Source organism: Epinephelus moara, chromosome 24 (assembly GCF_006386435.1).
Source record: "Epinephelus moara isolate mb chromosome 24, YSFRI_EMoa_1.0, whole genome shotgun sequence".
Lineage (NCBI taxonomy): Eukaryota > Metazoa > Chordata > Actinopteri > Perciformes > Serranidae > Epinephelus > Epinephelus moara.
In genome coordinates this window covers 32,875,364-32,892,212 of record NC_065529.1, presented here as the reverse complement: position 1 = coordinate 32,892,212, position 16,849 = coordinate 32,875,364, and the positions used below count along the sequence as shown (strand labels likewise).

Here is a 16,849-nt window from a genome sequence, read left to right as displayed (position 1 = left end):
CATTTCAAACACCTGAACAGAAGCAACCTCATGCATTTGCTTCTCCGGTTTAAAAACATGCAGAGGGGAGAGTGTGAAATAATCTATCAGGGCACGGAGGGCAGGGTCTGTTGGTCCTGAGTAAACATGCAGGGGGAGACACAACAGAGACAAACAGTGAGCAGCTCCAGGGTGGCAGGTGAGGAATGCAACAGTCTGCATCACAAGTCCTGTAAAAACGACTGATGGAGACAAAGGTGCTACTTTTTCCACACAGGGTGGCTTTTAACACACAGGCTTGCTACAAGGTCGTCCCTGTAAAACTAAATGGGGAATAAAAGCTAAAGGCAGCAAAGGGTTTATAAGGGGCTGTGCTACGATGATAATGTCTCTGCACAACCCTCATTCAAGTTCTTGCACCAGTTACATATTGCAGTGATATTGTATCTATTTTTACCAGCTGCAAAAATGTCACAGCGGCTGGTATTGTTCTCACCTTGTGAATCTGTGTGTGTGTCATTAGGGCAAAATATGGTCCTGGAAAAACCTATTGTGGTTTTGAGTACTTTGTCAGGTGTTTATAGCCCTTTTCACACCTGCTCTGCAGCCCTGAACTTATCTGGACTTCACCCAGAGGAGCTGTAACACAAATGTCCACTGTTGGACTGGACATTAAACAGATTTTATCCTGCCAGCTCCCTGGTACAAAGTCCTTGTAATGTTTGATTAAGCCCATGTGTGAACAGAGCAGGTAATTATCTGTAGAATTCACAGCAAGCAAGTGGCCATGTTAATGATGTTTCTTTCTGGAAACTTGAAGAATATGAACATCTGAGGGTGGAGAAGAAGGTTCATTTACATGAAGACGCTAATAAAGATGTCTAACTGGAGAAATAAGATTCGGGACCTTTTGTCAGTAAGGGCCGGTGCTGAAATAGTCAGACAAATTCACAGATCACTGTGTCATGGCTGGAATGATCCTATCACAAGATGGTCTCTAGGTTGTACATGGTTATTTCTTCTTCAGTACTGCTTTTTATATTCTCCTTAATTCTATTTTAATTTTATCATGTTTTTATCATGTTGTTTTAGTCTGCTCAAATCTAAAATATTTGACCTGTTAATACATTTTCTGTGTGTGTAGCATTGAGGAGGCTGCCATGTTGGGCATGCCTGTGCTGTATAGTAACAATCAAGCTGAACCTCAAGCCTCACTGTTTGGTTCCACTCGATTTCATATGGCCTGAGAAATTATTTGAAATAAGAGGGTGTCACTTTTTTTTAAAAATATTGTATAACATATAATCTTGAGGTATTTTTTTCAATGTCATATACTTGCTTTACTCTGTTTGTTCGTTCTAGTGGGACAGGTGCATCCTAAACCAGTGTGCAGTTACACATTACCTTTACTTTCCAACTATTTACATGACTGATGTTGTTAACCTGATTATATATTTCACTCCACATTTTATTCTTTATCTTCATCAAGCTTGGATTCCCATACATTTTTATGCTTAAAGTATGGTGGCAACAGTTTGATATAACTGAAATGCATGTTTTTGGAAAGGCATATTGCAACTTTACTCTTTTATTTACTCTATTACTTTTACTTTTTTTTCTGTTTTATCCCATCAACTAGATTTGTAAGTTGAATTTTTCCAAAACTGCCACTAATTAGAACTAAAATAAAGAAAAACTGATAGCTTTTTATTGCCATTTTCTTTCATTTTTGACACATAAAGCAAGATAAAGTCAAGACTAAAGATGGTGAGCATAAATGCTGTTTTAACCTGAGCAGTATATGAAAAAAATACATGAACAGGCAGTATTTTTTTAATGAAAACCTGGACCACAAAGGTTGTTCCACGTGGATCAAGCCCTATAGAAACCTGGCTTAGTCTGCAATAAAGTGATTCTCTCTATTCTCTCTGACTGGATTTGATTTGGCCTTGGTGCAGGAAAAATGGACGTATGCCTTTATTCAACAACATGCTACTCCTTAGAATTTAATGTATGTATATAACCAAAAAGAATCCTTTGGTATTTTGGAGTTAGTGATGAATATAATCAGAAATAGCTACAACACTGTCTCTTTCATTTTAGTAAGCATGCAAAGGTGTAGCACATCATCTGGTTAGGATCAATGGAGGCATGTGAGTTATAAATGAAGGCTAAAAGGTCATGTGGGAATTAGTGTTGTCAAGGAGACGGCTCAATGTGGAGAGCGGGAGGGTAGGCAGGCTTGGAGGTATGTGAATAAAGAGATTTATGGCAGATCCACACACTTGGTGAGAAGCAATAACTGGAACAATAACAGTAAACAGGTCGTGTTGAGCAGGCGATGAGCCGTTACACATGGACACTGGATACCAAGAGATTCATAACAAATCAAATACAAACTTCAGTCCACCACTGAAATATCTCAACAACTGTTTGATGGACCGCCATGAAATGTTTTACAGACATTCATTGTCCCCAGAGGATATATCCTACTGACACTGCAATCTGCTGACTTTTCCAGCAGGTCAAAATCTTCAATGATCCAGATGTACTGGGACACAACTCTGTGCAGACATTCATGGTTCCCAGACGATTCAAACAAAAATGTTTCAACAAATTGAGCATAGTGTTAGGTCAGGCACAACATAATGTCAAGCTCAGCTCACATCAGCTGATTTAAAACGGCCCAATCAACTGATGGAGCAGCTGATTGATGGAAGGGAGTCAGCTGATAGATCACATGATTCCTTTCTATGCAACCAACTGGCAAATCTCATTCAGGGCGCCCTATTTAAACTGCTCTGGCCTGCCTACTGTTGTTGCTTCCTCTCCTTTGCAACCTGCTCCACCCCAGCTCCTCCTTTTGTGTCTGACTTATCAGTGTCATTTCTGTTTGTCATTGATGCTACCTCTGTTCAGTTCTCTGGGGGGACTTTGCTGCTGCTCTCCCTACCCTAAGCTTTCCTTGTAGACGCATGAAAGGGCAAGACAGTTTGCTCTATCTGCCTCAGGCTGTCCTTGTATGCACATGGAAGGGCAGAGGGGTGAGCTCCGTCTATCTTAGGCTGGCATAGGCCTGAGGAGGGGCAGAGAGGTCCCAGAATAGAGCCATACCGCCAAATCTAATACTACAATGGAAATAAAGTGTCTTTGACTGATATGGTCCTGACTGAATTATTATTGATTTCCATAAAATTTGGTGAACACATTCTTGATCCCCACAGGATAAACGGTAATACCATTGGTAATCCCTCAACTTTTCATCTAGCCCCATTACCAGGTCACAATTTTAAAGGCATAGTTCACCCATAAATCAAAGGACATATTTTTTCTCTTGCCTCTAGTGCTATTTATCAGTCTAAATTGTCTTGGTGTGAGTTGCAGAGTGTTGGAGATTTCGGCTGTAGAGATGTCTACCTTCTGTCCAATATAATAGAACTAGGGGGGATGACATGCAGCCATTTGCTGCATGTCATCCCCCCTAGTTCTGCCATATACATATACTTTGTATATGGGACGTCGCTCTGACCACTGAGCTACTGGGTGCCCCACGGATGAGAGTCCTATGCTCTTGGCAGCACAATATGTAAACATTAATGGCATCCTCCTTGGCTGAGCTGTAATGTTAGCTAGCTCAGTGGCGCTAGATGAGCTAGCAGTAGATGCACATGTTTCTGCATGGTGATACAATGGCAAGTGTAGTTCAGTAGAACGAAAATAGTTCCTACACGAAACTGCTCACAACAAGGTTTGTGGATTATCTTGAGTAACCAGGTCATGATTTCTCTCCAACACTCGACAACTCTAACTGCACTACAGGTGAGTGGAAAAATATGTATTAGATTTGGGGTTGAACTGTCCCCTTAACATCCAATATTTTGGATAACGACCAAACCTGGATAAGAAATGACATTCCCATCAGCCTCACCTTTACATTGAGTTTAGAGCTAATTAACTGTTAGCATGCAAACACGCTATACTAAGATGGTGAACAGGGTAAACTTTATACCTGCTAAACATCAGCATGTTAGCATTGTGAGCATGTCTGCATGCTGATGTTAGCATTTAGCTCAAAGCACCACCGTGCCTACGAGCTGCTAACGTGGCTGTAGATTCTTTGTTGGTTTGTTAGTTAAACCATATTAAAACTACGAGAAAAACCACCACCCAGAAAGCTTCGTACCGACACACACATGCAGACTGACTCAGCACACTACAGACGACAGATATCTACAGACAGAACAGAGAAACACCCCGCTGCTACTCAAAGAGACAACCATCTCACTGTCACTGTCAAATCAGCAACTAAGTCAACAGAAAGTGAAAAATAATCAGAACAAAAAATCTTATCAAATTGAATTATAGTTTAACAGAAAATTTTGAGTTTTGGATGGCTGTCTCTTTATAACAGTACAGGTGATATGGTCCCACATAGTAGATAACATTACACACTAAAATCTATCTGGAATTAGCAGAAAGGATTAAGACGAAGACAGACGAAGAGGGTATAGGACTATCTCCACTACAAGCCCAGTCCGATCCAAACAAAAACACCTCACGCCTACAAACCTAAGTAGCTATTATGAGCTACATCCTCAAACGCTGTGGGCCGGCTGGAGGGCTCCAGAGTTTTGTACAGCAGTGCATCTTCAATGGGGCTAGCCATGAACAAGAGCCCTATGGCCCAAGACAGGAAAAAGAAAGACAGAAAGAGGAAGAGGGACAGAGGGACAAGTGTAGGAGGGGAGTGATGGGGTGGTGAAATGGTGAGGGAAGGGGGAGGAACAGTGAAAAGAGAGGAAAAAGAAGGGGAGAGGGAGGTGCAGGTGAGACAGGCTGTGACTGATTGGTGTTTTGTCTTGGTGGCGCTGCAGCAGTCCTGCAAAACCACTGGGTACCTGGTGGAGAGACGACGTTTCAGGCTCAGACTGCACCCTGACTGGGTCCTGTACCACCCTCTTTGAGTTTTGACATGTTTTGCTGTACTTTGTTTTTAGAGGAGGGCGGTGGATGGAATGAGGATAACGTCATGGTTGTTGGGTTGATTTTTTTTGTGCTAAATATTTCACTTGTTCGTCCAAGTAGGGGAGAAGCACTGGCATCATAAGAATTCATGTCAGGCCACAGTTAGCTCTGGACATTTTTCACATGTCCACCCACATTCACATGGTAAAGTGTTAAAAAAGAATGAGGTGGAGTCACATTCAGAGCCCTGTGAGTGAGTCACACATAGATAGGCTCATCCAGGAATAATCCACAGGGGTATGACCAGTTTGAGGCAGTTTGGCAGCTGCTACTGTAACCAGCTCCTGTGGTTTTGGCAGTCTGAGCCCTGGTGTCGCCCTCCTCCACTGGCCCTCTCTTTCTCTCCTGTGCGCAGGCAGCAGTGAGCAGGGAGGGCAGATCCTACCCAGGTAACTGTGGGAGGGCACAGGGATGAGCTGGGCATTAAGTTGTTTCTGATCTGCCACCTCGTAGGGCCCGTCGTCATAGAAACCGAGGTTGAGCAGAGTCTGGTTTAGGAGCTGGACGCGCATCTCACCTGGAATGGAAACAGGTGAGGGCACAGCAAAGCAACAAGCACACACAGCAGACATCAGAATACACTCATTTACACTCATTTACATACATGCACACTTTAGGGTTCAATGCTAGTATCGGGTAGGGACATGTCCCTTCCAATGCCCAGCGACAACTGAATTGTCTCTAGTAGTAACACTGTTGTCGGCCAGTGTCTAGTCAATGTATTTGGTACAAGACAGTGTGTTCTACTACAAGTCCTGCCTCCATAAACCCGTCTTGCCAACAGGATCAGTCTCGATGTTTCTTGCTAACATTTGGGAAGCTGTAGCTACATCTGGCTCTGTCAACTAGATGTGCATCCTGTGTATAGTGTGTCGCTGCATGTGCTTCCCACTGAAAAGCTGAGAGAAACGGCTGTGAGCTGCACTTTATCAGAGGCAGTGAAGTTGACATTTGTGTGTTTATTGTGTGTTTTCAGTTAGTTTCCGTTTTCCATGTCTACTCTGATGAAGAGCAGCACAAAGCCATTAAACGTCTGCCTCAACCAGAGAGTCCCAAGAAGGGTTCTGCATCTGTCGGACAGTCTGAATAACAATGCACAGCAGACTAGGCACCAAGGAAATATGTCATCTTTATTCTCATTAAATTTGAGCTCATTCTTGTAATGTTATTACGTCTTATAATTCCTTTACATAGATAAAGACATTTCCACCTTTAACTGGTGCATAAAAACATCACCAGAATGCAGGAAAAGTGTTTAATCCATCAATATTTATCCCCACCAGTGCTGATATCAATCATATACCCTTGGAACTACATTTACAGTAATCACATTTTTTCACTTTTTTTTGTTTTTGTTTTTAAAATACATACAAACATAAATTGACTATTGTCTCCATAATAAAGGTTTATATTTTTTGGACAGGATGCAGTGATGTAACTGCTATCTATGAAAATCTGCCAGCATCCATCCAGCAAAAATGACAGATCTGCACAGCCGCAGATAACATTCAACGTTTTCAGTCAGACATCACTTGATCTAATGTTACAGGCAGAATGGTGACCTGACGTAAGAGTAAGGTAAAGAAATGAATGTGCAGTAAGGTATCTACCAATAAAGCTGTGCATCATAGCTAATCTCTGTAGTCTGTGCATCGCATAAAGGTTGACAAACCCAAACTTCTACCAGATTTTCACTTGGGCGTTCTATTTAGACCTTATTTTACATCATGTTTTGTTTTTTTTGCAAGTACTCGAGTACTTTATAATGGTATAATGCATGTACTCGAATATGGAAATACTTCAAAATGCCCATCCACACATGGCACATCCTAAATTTATACAACTTACTAATTCTATACAGTATGTGCTAAGTCATTTTAGCAGCACAATTAAATCAATATACGTTACAATTTTATACTAACAGGAAATGATACAATACACATGACGCATTGGACTTTGTGAAGACAAAATTAAACTTAACAAATAGCAAAGTGTTTTTCCGAAGATATTATCAATTTTCTGTTGTTTTTCATAGCTTTTTTCTGGAGGTGTCTCACCACCATTCACAGTTGACCTACTTTTTTTTGCCGATAAGTAGCTCCTCCATTTCTTTTTTTGCATTGTGTGAGTGAGTAGTGTCCATCAACAGCACACTCAAAAATTGACTCTATATATTACGCATACTCTCCAAAGAACTGCTTAGATTTTGTCTATAATATAAATCTGGGAAAGACCGACACTCACACACTCACACACTCACACACATCAGACACTTTCTATCAATTGAAATACATGTTCATGGTGTACCAGTGGAAACAGTCTTACATCAGGCTTTGTGGAATAACATTCAGTAATATCAGAAATATCACTCACATCTAGCGTCATATTTTAATGTTTTAGAACATGAATTGTATAAATTAAGATGAGCATTGATCTCATGTGGCAGACAAAAGAAATCAATGCAGTGATTGATTACTGCACCAGATAAATCTCAATGCTTTCTGTGATTAAGTGCATGCTGCTGCGCTGCATAATGTCTGCGTCCAATCACGAGATTGGTTTATAAATCAGTTTATTTTTTGAACCTCCAACAGTCCTGTTAATTGTCCTGTTTTAATGAGATAGTTTACTGTACATGGGTTGGCTCTCGTCTGTAGCTCACATTAGTTAGTACAACAATAAGACTTGCTTTTACCAAAGATCCCTATTGCTGCCACCTACTGCCCTAAAAATAATGAATGCAGCTTTAAAAACTGCAACACCACAGTGGTACAAAAATCTTTCATCCGTGTAACTGCCTTGTTTTCGTGACCCAGCTTTCTGCAGGTCAGTCAGACACCTTACCTTTCCAGTTGTAAGTTCCTGGAGCCCCAAACAGAATGAAGTTGTTGTCTGGGGTGAAACTGACAGACAGTCCCTGCTGGCAGAAGCCAAACTGCTCGTGTCCCTGCGGCCGGCCCTCGCAGAACTTCCACTCCCCTCCATCCAGGTCGTCTCGCTCTGTCAGGTCCTCACTGAGGACATAGCAGCGTCCAATGGGGTCACGAGTCTCTGAGGGTTGACTCACGCGTTGCCTGAGCTCGTACAGGTGAGCGCAGGTCTGGTGAGGGACAGGAAACGGCATCAGAGTATTAATTCATAGGATTTACCATGCTTATTAAGATTAGAAATGAAAACTGGTCTTCATTCTTATACATACTGGTGTAAAAGTTGGGGCAAAATGTGCCTTATATGTTGACAAATCATTGGGTCAGAGGCAGAACAACATTAAACACAAGACAAACCTAAAGCTTCCTACGCTGATGCATTTACAGGATGTGGTCTGTACTTACCACCACCTTCCCTCCAATCCCCTGACTCTTGACAGTGACCCCCAGCCACTGGTTGTCTTTGCTCTCTCTGTCCAGACTCACTGAAGGAAAACACAGGAGGAAATGGCAAACATAACAGTTTCCATATTGTAAACCAATTATGATCTGAGCCACAGCAAGCAAACAGCACTTTGTTATTCAGTGGAGTTCTTCAAGCTCAAATTAGAGCCAACTTCTCTCTAATGCAGTGCAAATTACTAAATAAGTCAAATTGAGAGTAAGTGGATTTTTATGGCAACATTAGTGAGAGGTTTTGAATAAAATGGTATGACAGCATTCATAATCACGTCATCTTAAAGTAACCAAATGAATCTAGAGAGGCTTATTCTGATAACTACAGTCAGAGATGGAAGATGTTGAGGATAATCTCTGTGGGAATTAAAGAAAAGAAAATGCAAGGAGTTTCCATTTTCTTTCAATCTGCCAATTATTTTCTCAATCAACTCACTCATTTTTTGGGCAGTAAAAGTCAGAAATTAATACAAAATGCCCATCACCATTTTTTTTGTAGCCTAAATTGACATGTTTATCTGATCAACAGTTAAAAAACAAAATACTCAGTATTTAAAGCATTCAGTCAACTAGTAACATTTTGAGATGCTGAAACTGATCAATATTCTGGTATTTAGCTTAAAAAATAACTTAAACAGTTAGTCGATTATCACAGTTGTGGCTGATTAAATTAGCAGCAAATTGCCGCTGCTAATCAATTAACTGACTCATCATTTCAGCTCTGCTTTCCTCACCTTCTCCATCAATATCCACCCTCTCACAGTCGTACTCCTCTGGCGTGATTGGACACCTGAACAAGGCTCCTGGCCGGCTCCCCCGCAACAGGCCCTGCCCCGCTGCCTGCGGTGCCCCCACGAGGATCCTGAAGAAACATCAAGAGGAACATTTACTTAGCAAAGACTGATTTCTGATATCACAGAGGTGTGTGTCACAGGCTCATGACAGACACTAAGCACGTCATGTGAGTCTTAGTTTTACTAATTACATTGTATGTAGCTAAGTATGTGTGTAAGTACATTAATACCCACACTCTATACTCACCCCATGGGACACTGAATTTGTGAAGAAAACTTTGTTTTTCTCACATGTGAACGATGAATCCAAAAACATAGAAAACTCTTGATAAATTGGAGTAAAGGGGGGAACATGTTTAACAACTGCAAAACTATATCAAAGCATCCATTTACAAACTCTCACACAGCTTGTGCAGTATAATCCAAGTCTCATATATCCAGTTATATGCTCAGTACTGTATTTATGTGTATTTGAACTCTGCTTGTGCATTCCACTGAGTTGCTGAGGTGCACTTCTCGTCCATGTGTGAAACTGGTCACGTGAACTGTTTGAAATTCCAAGTTTGTAGTGAAAATGCACCTGTGTGGGAAGTACTGAGCATCAACTGGATAAATCAGACGTTGATTATACTGCAGGAGTTAAATGAAAATTCAGAAATGGATGTTGAAGCAGATGAAACGGATTGTTAAACCCGGCCCCCTTTTACTCCGGTTCATCAAGAATGTTTGCCTTTTTTGGATTCTTCCCTCAGCGTAGTTACACGAGGTGAGTAATTGGTATACAAATGGTCATTTTGTGGTTGACGTATGCCTTTACAGGCTTTTACTAACACTATTATTTCACATGACAGGTGGCACATTTCACACTTTAGCCTCAGCTGACTCAAGCCACCATTACTGTGAAGCAGAAAACACCTGCAGCCCAAACTATTCAAATCCAGCTGAGACCACCCGCAGTTAAACATGTTATCTTGACTGTAAGTTGATTGAAAACAGCTCTGTGGCGCCTGCGTGTACTGTATCTCGTTTGCATACCTTATCTTATCACAGACCATCTTTTACTATCAAGGCAAGGAAAAGTTTTATTCTCAGTGAGGTGGTTGCTGATATTTTGGGGCCAGTGTCACTGCCCCTCTGCCTTATTAGGAGCGGCTGATTCAAGCTAGGATGCTATTTAAAAACCGAGCGTTGAGCCACATTCCACCCAACACTGTCAGCCATGGCATATGCATGGGAGCGAGACGTGGGGAAACACAGGCCGAGGAGAGAGAATAAAGAGCAGATTGTAAGGTGGGGGAAAAAGTGAGAGGGATCAACCTTAAACTGGGTGCCACAACAATAGCAGTCACAATGTGCCTTCTGCTTATACAGACTATAATTATAACAATGATGTATGAGGAAAAACAAGCTGCAACCTCTGTAAAAAGTTCCCACCAGCCCCCCCGCCCTCATATCTACCTTGCTATGTACACACTTAAATTAGAGTTATCTCTGTGGCTGGGAAGTATTTTGCCTATAAATACAGTGTAGCAAGCTGATAGCACTGCATGGGCTACACATAGACAAACAGAGAAACAGACACAGACACTCTTCAGCTAGCCACAACAGCAGCAACTCACCCAATCCAATCACACTACGGATACATTACATTTACACATTAGCCTATACATTGTATATCTATGTTTAAACAATGCTGTGGTTCATGTGTGGTTAGGTTTAGGCACTAATAACACTTGGTTATGGTGAGGGGAAAATAATCTTGTTTTGGCTTAAAATACGCGGTCAGGTGAGCACAATCCTTGCAGGAAAAGCGATGTTTTGGTAAAAAAAAAACATTCGCTTTTTGGGTCACTATGCCAACAAGAAAAGCAGCAATGTCTCAGTAAAAACACAACCGCTTTTTGGGCCACAATCGCAGCAGGTAAAAAGCAATGTCTCGGAAAAAAGCAAATGCTTTGCGGGGCACTATCCTAGAAGGAAAAGCAGTGATGTCTGGGTAAAAACAACTGCAACTGCAACTGTAATGTCTCACTAGAAAACACTACCTTTTGGGTCACTATCTCAGAGGAGGTAACAGCAACAGTCTCTGTAAAACACAACAGCGTTTTGGGCCACAATGCCAGCAGAGAAAGTAGCAATTTTAAAAAAACACAACCGCTTTTTGGGCCAAAATTGCAGCAGGAGAAGAAGCAATGTCTCAGAAAAAAGCAAACACTTTTTGGGCCACTATCCCAGGAGGAAAAGCAGCAGTGTCTTGGTGAAAAAACAACTGCTTTTTGGGCCACTTTCCTGGCAGGAAAACAGCGATGTCTGGGTAAAAACAATTGCTTTTCAAGGACACTATCCCAGGAGGAAAAGCTGTAATGTCTCGCTAGAAAACACTACTTTTTGGGTCACTATCCCAGAGGAGGAAACAGCAATGTCTCTCCAAAAAACAACTGTTTTAGGGTCACAATCATGGCAGGTAAAGCGGCAATATCTCTGTAAAATACAACAGCTTTTTGGGCCACTATACCGGCAGGAAAAGTAGCAATATAAAAAAAACACAACCGCTTTTCAGGCCAAAATTGCAGCAGGAAAAGAAGCAATGTCTCAGAAAAAAGAAAACACTTTTCGGGCCACTATCCTAGGAGGAAAGGCAGCAAAGTCTGTGTAAAAAAAAACCCCAGCTTTTTGGGCCACTGTGCTTGCAGGAGAAGCAGCAATGTCTGGATAAAAAACGACCGCTTTTCAAGGACACTATCCCAGAAGGCGAAACAGCAACATCTCTGTAAAAAGCAATTGCTTTAGGGCAAGTAGTGATGTCTGGGTAACAAAAAACAAAACCCGTTTGTTGCCTAAAAAGCCACTGGGAACACAGCAATGACTCACTAAATCACAACCTTTTTTGTTGAGGGTTTTGAACAGTGGTCTGCAGTCATCTCACCTAGGTCACACCTAAAAGTCAGCCTCTATATTACGTCACTTTACAAACATTGATATTATACGTATAAAACTTCAAACGTAATGTATTCTTGGTTTGCAGAAACATTCAATGCCAACATTTCCCTGTGGCTACTGTGCTGCATCACACCAGTTTGCTCTTGCACTGGACATTGCTGCTTGATACAGTTCAGATAGTTTGAAGGTGATGGGAAAGTGGCTCAAACAAGGTGAACCAGTCTGCTGCACATCACAACATCTTACTCATTTTACACCATAACAATAGCTGCCACCCAGACTCAACATCTTTTCTCTTTCTAGTGTAAGAAAAAACTGTAGTCCTCACTTTCATCCTAACACACACTGACACAGAAACTACCACTGATACCACCCAGACTGCCTGACAGCTCTACTTTCTATTTTCTCCTCTTCCCTGACAAGTACTTCTGTTGAGGTGCAGCCGTGCGTTGCCTCAGGGCTGATTCCCCTCACCTTAATGAGTAAGAACACCCAACGCCAGACACCTCATGTGAAATAACGACTGCTACACATCACTGGTGGTCCAAAGAGAACCCTGACTAGAGGGTGTTAAGCTAACGCAAACTCATGTTAAACAAAAGGGATTTAAGAGGAAGAACATATCACTGAAAAAACCTGATAAGATCCGATCCCTCTTATAGCTCGACATTCCTGGGGAGCTCTGGTTTGTGTTTAGGAGTTGAGGTGATACAAATCTTCCCCCCACATGTGCATACACACAGGCAGGTGTCAGGGTGTAAGATGGGCGGTCTGTTAAGCTGTTATACCACCAGTATTTGGAGAAGAGAGTTGGATGGCTCCCAGCCTGTCCATGTGCCTAAACATTATATTCAGCCAAGTTTGACAGATTTAAATTATTACGCAGAGTGAAAACACCTCAAAAGATATCAATTCTGCAGCTTTAAAACAATACGATTAGGGGCCCCAGCCATCTTTCACCACATGTCATATAAAATCAGTGTTTGTCTAACTTAAGTTGATGTAGATGGTACATATTTTATTGTCATTTAAGACAGGGGGTTTAAGCAGCACTTAAAAAACAAAGTCATAGTCATAGAAGTGAATTGAATATATTTGGGCATTGGGTGGACTATTGGTTAGACAAAATAAGACATTTGAAGATCTCACCGTGGGCTTTCAGAAGTTATGATGGGCATTTTTCACTATTTTCTAACATTTTTTCAAACAATTAATCAATTCATAAAAAGTGAAAATAATAGCCAACCTTTTTAATACCATCCATTGCCCCCAGTCTTTCTCTATAAAAGGCATCTTTGTGTGAAAAACTTCATAATCTCTGAAAACAAGGACATTTTGTTTGTGTCTTCAACAATCATCAGAGCCCTGAATATTTTCTGTGTGAATCTGTTTGTATGAAGTTAAGTGACTGAGTTAGTCAGTGCTGAATAATGCCCAACATACTGACAGGCACACATGTCCCAGATTTGACACAGATAAAATGTCACGGCTGAGTAATGCCTTCATTTGTTTGCCCTTTACCCGCCTCTCAGTTCGCTTCATTGTTCAGGATTGAGTCAGCACGATCATGATCTCCACGGCCAAGCTCATCTTTCAGTAAACCCACATTTGACATGGAGTATGTGTGTATGTAATATGAGTGGTTGTGGGTCTGGATTGGAGATATCAGGGAGCTGAGTGTGACGGTGACGGTGAAATACCCACATGAAGTCAGACACCACAGACCTGGCACCAGTATGGCTGAAGTGTGTGTGCATGTGTGTGTGTGTGTGTGTGTGTGTGTGTGTGTGTGAGAGAGAGAGAGAGAGAGAGAGAGAGAGAGAGAGAGAGAGAGAGAGAGAGAGAGAGATTTACATTGCGAGGTTCTACACACAGATTAGATAGTACACCTGGGCCCCGCCTGCATTAGTGACCCCCGACAAACTGATAAAACAAGACTATAAGAGTCTACAGGCATACACAGTTACAGTCAGTGGCTCCATCAGGTTCTAACAGCAGTGCTTAGAGCGAAATGCTAACACCTGCATGCTAATATACGCAAAATGACAATGCTAAGTTGGTGGTTTACCATGTACACCACCTTAGTTTAGCGTGTTAGTGTGCTAACATTTGTTAATTAGCACCAGGCAAAAAGTACAGCAAATGTCGGCCTTACACCAAACCACTTTTCCAGCCATTTCACCATTGCAGAGCAATTGTCAAAAGAAAAACACGAGAGTTTTGCCGGAGTTGTAGTGTACTACCGTGATCTTGACCATTTGGTGCAAGGTGGTCATAAAACTCAGTCAAGCTGTCTCAAATCAGTCTTTTTGTTGTCTTGACGTAATTGCAAGATCAAACGTGTTTAATGCTATCGTAAAGTTCCCCAGTCTTTTTAAAATCCATAGTCAGTGACTAAAAACTAAGCATTAAGCTGATCACATTGCTGTCCACATATCCATGGCACTATTAGCTAAAAAATATAGAATGCAATCAAACAAATAGTTTAAGCATGAAAGCATGTACAGTACTGATAACAAATATGGACATCATACTATGCCCATCACAAGTTAGTAGGATACTGAATTGGTGATTAAGAAGACCACCCAGCCAATCACAGGACTCATTGTAGCACAATAAATATTTTTATATTTCTGGAACTTAACACAATAGTTTATATAAGGTAAAAGAGCGCAATGCACATATTACTATATTTTTTATACTTTACTGACTCACATTAAACATATTTATAATCTTGTTTTTTTTTTCTAGTGTTAAATATTGCAGCATTGCACATTTTTTATTTCTATTTCATTTACTTTATATTTACATACTTCTTATTTTGATATTCTTAAAATTCTCTATTCTTTACATTGGAGTGACTGTAACGAATCACAATTTTCCTCCAGGGATCAATAAAGTGTTTCTAATTCTGATACTGACGCATTAAGCTGTCACTTTTTGTTCAATCAAGAGAGTAACACCAATTAATAGTTTAACGCAAGATTTCAAATCAAGGTATCTCAGTGTGAGCTAGGGTGTACCCCAGGGTTCAGTTTTAGGTCCGCTCCTTTTTACCATTTTTCTCAATAGTCCTTCTTTGGATATCTCAGACAAAAACCTTTATGGTTTTTGTTCTATGTGTTGCTGCTGTCTTGGCAAGGAAACTCTTGGCAAAGAGACATTTAATGTCAGTAAAGCTCTTCCCTGGTTAAATGAAGAAATATTGTTTATTATCATAATGTCCAGATCAAAAGCAAAAGTGCTTCTTTGGCCAGACAAAGCATTTGAAATATTTCTGAAGCAGCGTATGCTGTATTTTTACATTTGTGTGGTTTTGATTGCATCTAGGACTCATGAATAAAGTATAAAATAATTGATTTGTCAGCTGCTGTCGCCAAAACAGTAACAGTGTATTACACAACATCCTTGAAAGTGATTTCTAACCCCACCCTCCGCTGTCATACAAATCCTCTCTGTTTTTGTTTTTCTAGCCAATCATCACTTAAGACGATCACACGCAGGACCCTCACTACACTCTTACCCATGTATCCACTGAGGGGAGCATGTGCAGTGACCCCAACACTCTCCACCATCCTGTCCACCCTTCCCCCATCTAAACCCCATACACATGCATACACACACAATCCCATCCTCCCCCATGCTCAGGAGTCACATCCCTGCATTCATCTTCCCATACAGGCAGAGAGTGGGAGACAGACTGGACAACAATAATCACACATGTAACCAATAATCACACCAGTATCCTTCCCTCCAAATATCAAGTAAACAAACAAAAAGAAGAACAGCTACACCCAGAAGGATTGGTCAGTCTCATCTTATTGATGACTCACCATCTTAACACATAATTAAATCCAGCACTCATAATACATTCACAGCTTGTAAAATCCCATGTAGTTGATATTCATGTTCTATGGCAGGATGCTCCTCATGGGGCTGACAAAATCCCCAAACTCTTGTGCTGCTAAAAACCTTTTCAGATCAATTCGATATACTCAAAAGCCTACTGGCAGTAAAGCTAAAAACTGAGGCTGCTTTTTCTTGGTCACTGAAAACACCCAGCAATAGCAGCATGCCTGCACGTAAACACACTGATACACATTCAAACAAGACACAGAAACATCTGCAAAAATGGTAATTTGCAATCCCAGATGAATCCCTGAAGCTCTCATTTGTTTGTTTATAGAAAGTACTGACTCTCACTTGGACACACAAGGGAGGAAAATAAGAGATAAATGATGTGAGAGGGAGACAAAAGACTGGGAAGCAGTTCAGACGTTAACGAGATGGCCACACAGGCTCAGTTTGTAGAGGGCCTCCATGTGACTGAGCACATCATCCCAACAATGTGCTTGAGGGGGCAGATGCTTATTCACACTTAAATTTACAAACTTTTTTTAAAAACCCATCCCTTCCCTGGAATTTTCCAGGCGTGGGCCTTTAAAGGCTAGTAAAGCTTGTAAAGTGTTGAATCAAATACACCCTAAACATTTCCAATATTTAGTTTCAGGACCATTTCAGTAGAGCCCTCCTAATCCGTCTGCTCACACCCTTTGACATCTGTCCATCGGAGAGCAGCGTGAGGCTGTTGCTCTATAGACAGTGGCTCTACAGGATCAGCATGGGGGCCAGGGGCTCTTTAGGCCTTCTGTTATCCTGAGGCAAGACTGCGACCTCTGACCTGGACACACAAACACACACACGCACATATACATGCAAAGGAAAACA

At 41.2% G+C, this 16,849-nt stretch overlaps 1 protein-coding gene across 3 annotated transcripts in view; it reads right to left on the bottom strand.

The window, feature by feature from the left end:
- itga7 (integrin, alpha 7) overlaps positions 1 to 16,849 on the bottom strand; it is a 50,487-nt gene that overhangs the window by 18,256 nt on the left and 15,382 nt on the right. For 2 of the 3 annotated variants that reach the window (XR_007569457.1, XM_050038028.1), the window contains exons 2-5: positions 9,122 to 9,249; positions 8,337 to 8,416; positions 7,849 to 8,104; positions 5,390 to 5,521 (exon numbers count right to left, since the gene is read on the bottom strand). Coding sequence is in view for 2 of the 3 variants with exons in the window: in XM_050038028.1 (XP_049893985.1) it covers positions 5,390 to 5,521; positions 7,849 to 8,104; positions 8,337 to 8,416; positions 9,122 to 9,249 (596 nt within the window). In the remaining variant the exon portion in view is untranslated. Of the gene's footprint in view, positions 1 to 4,548; positions 4,657 to 5,389; positions 5,522 to 7,848; positions 8,105 to 8,336; positions 8,417 to 9,121; positions 9,250 to 16,849 lie in introns of all 3 variants that reach the window. The other variant, XM_050038029.1, reaches the window with a different exon arrangement.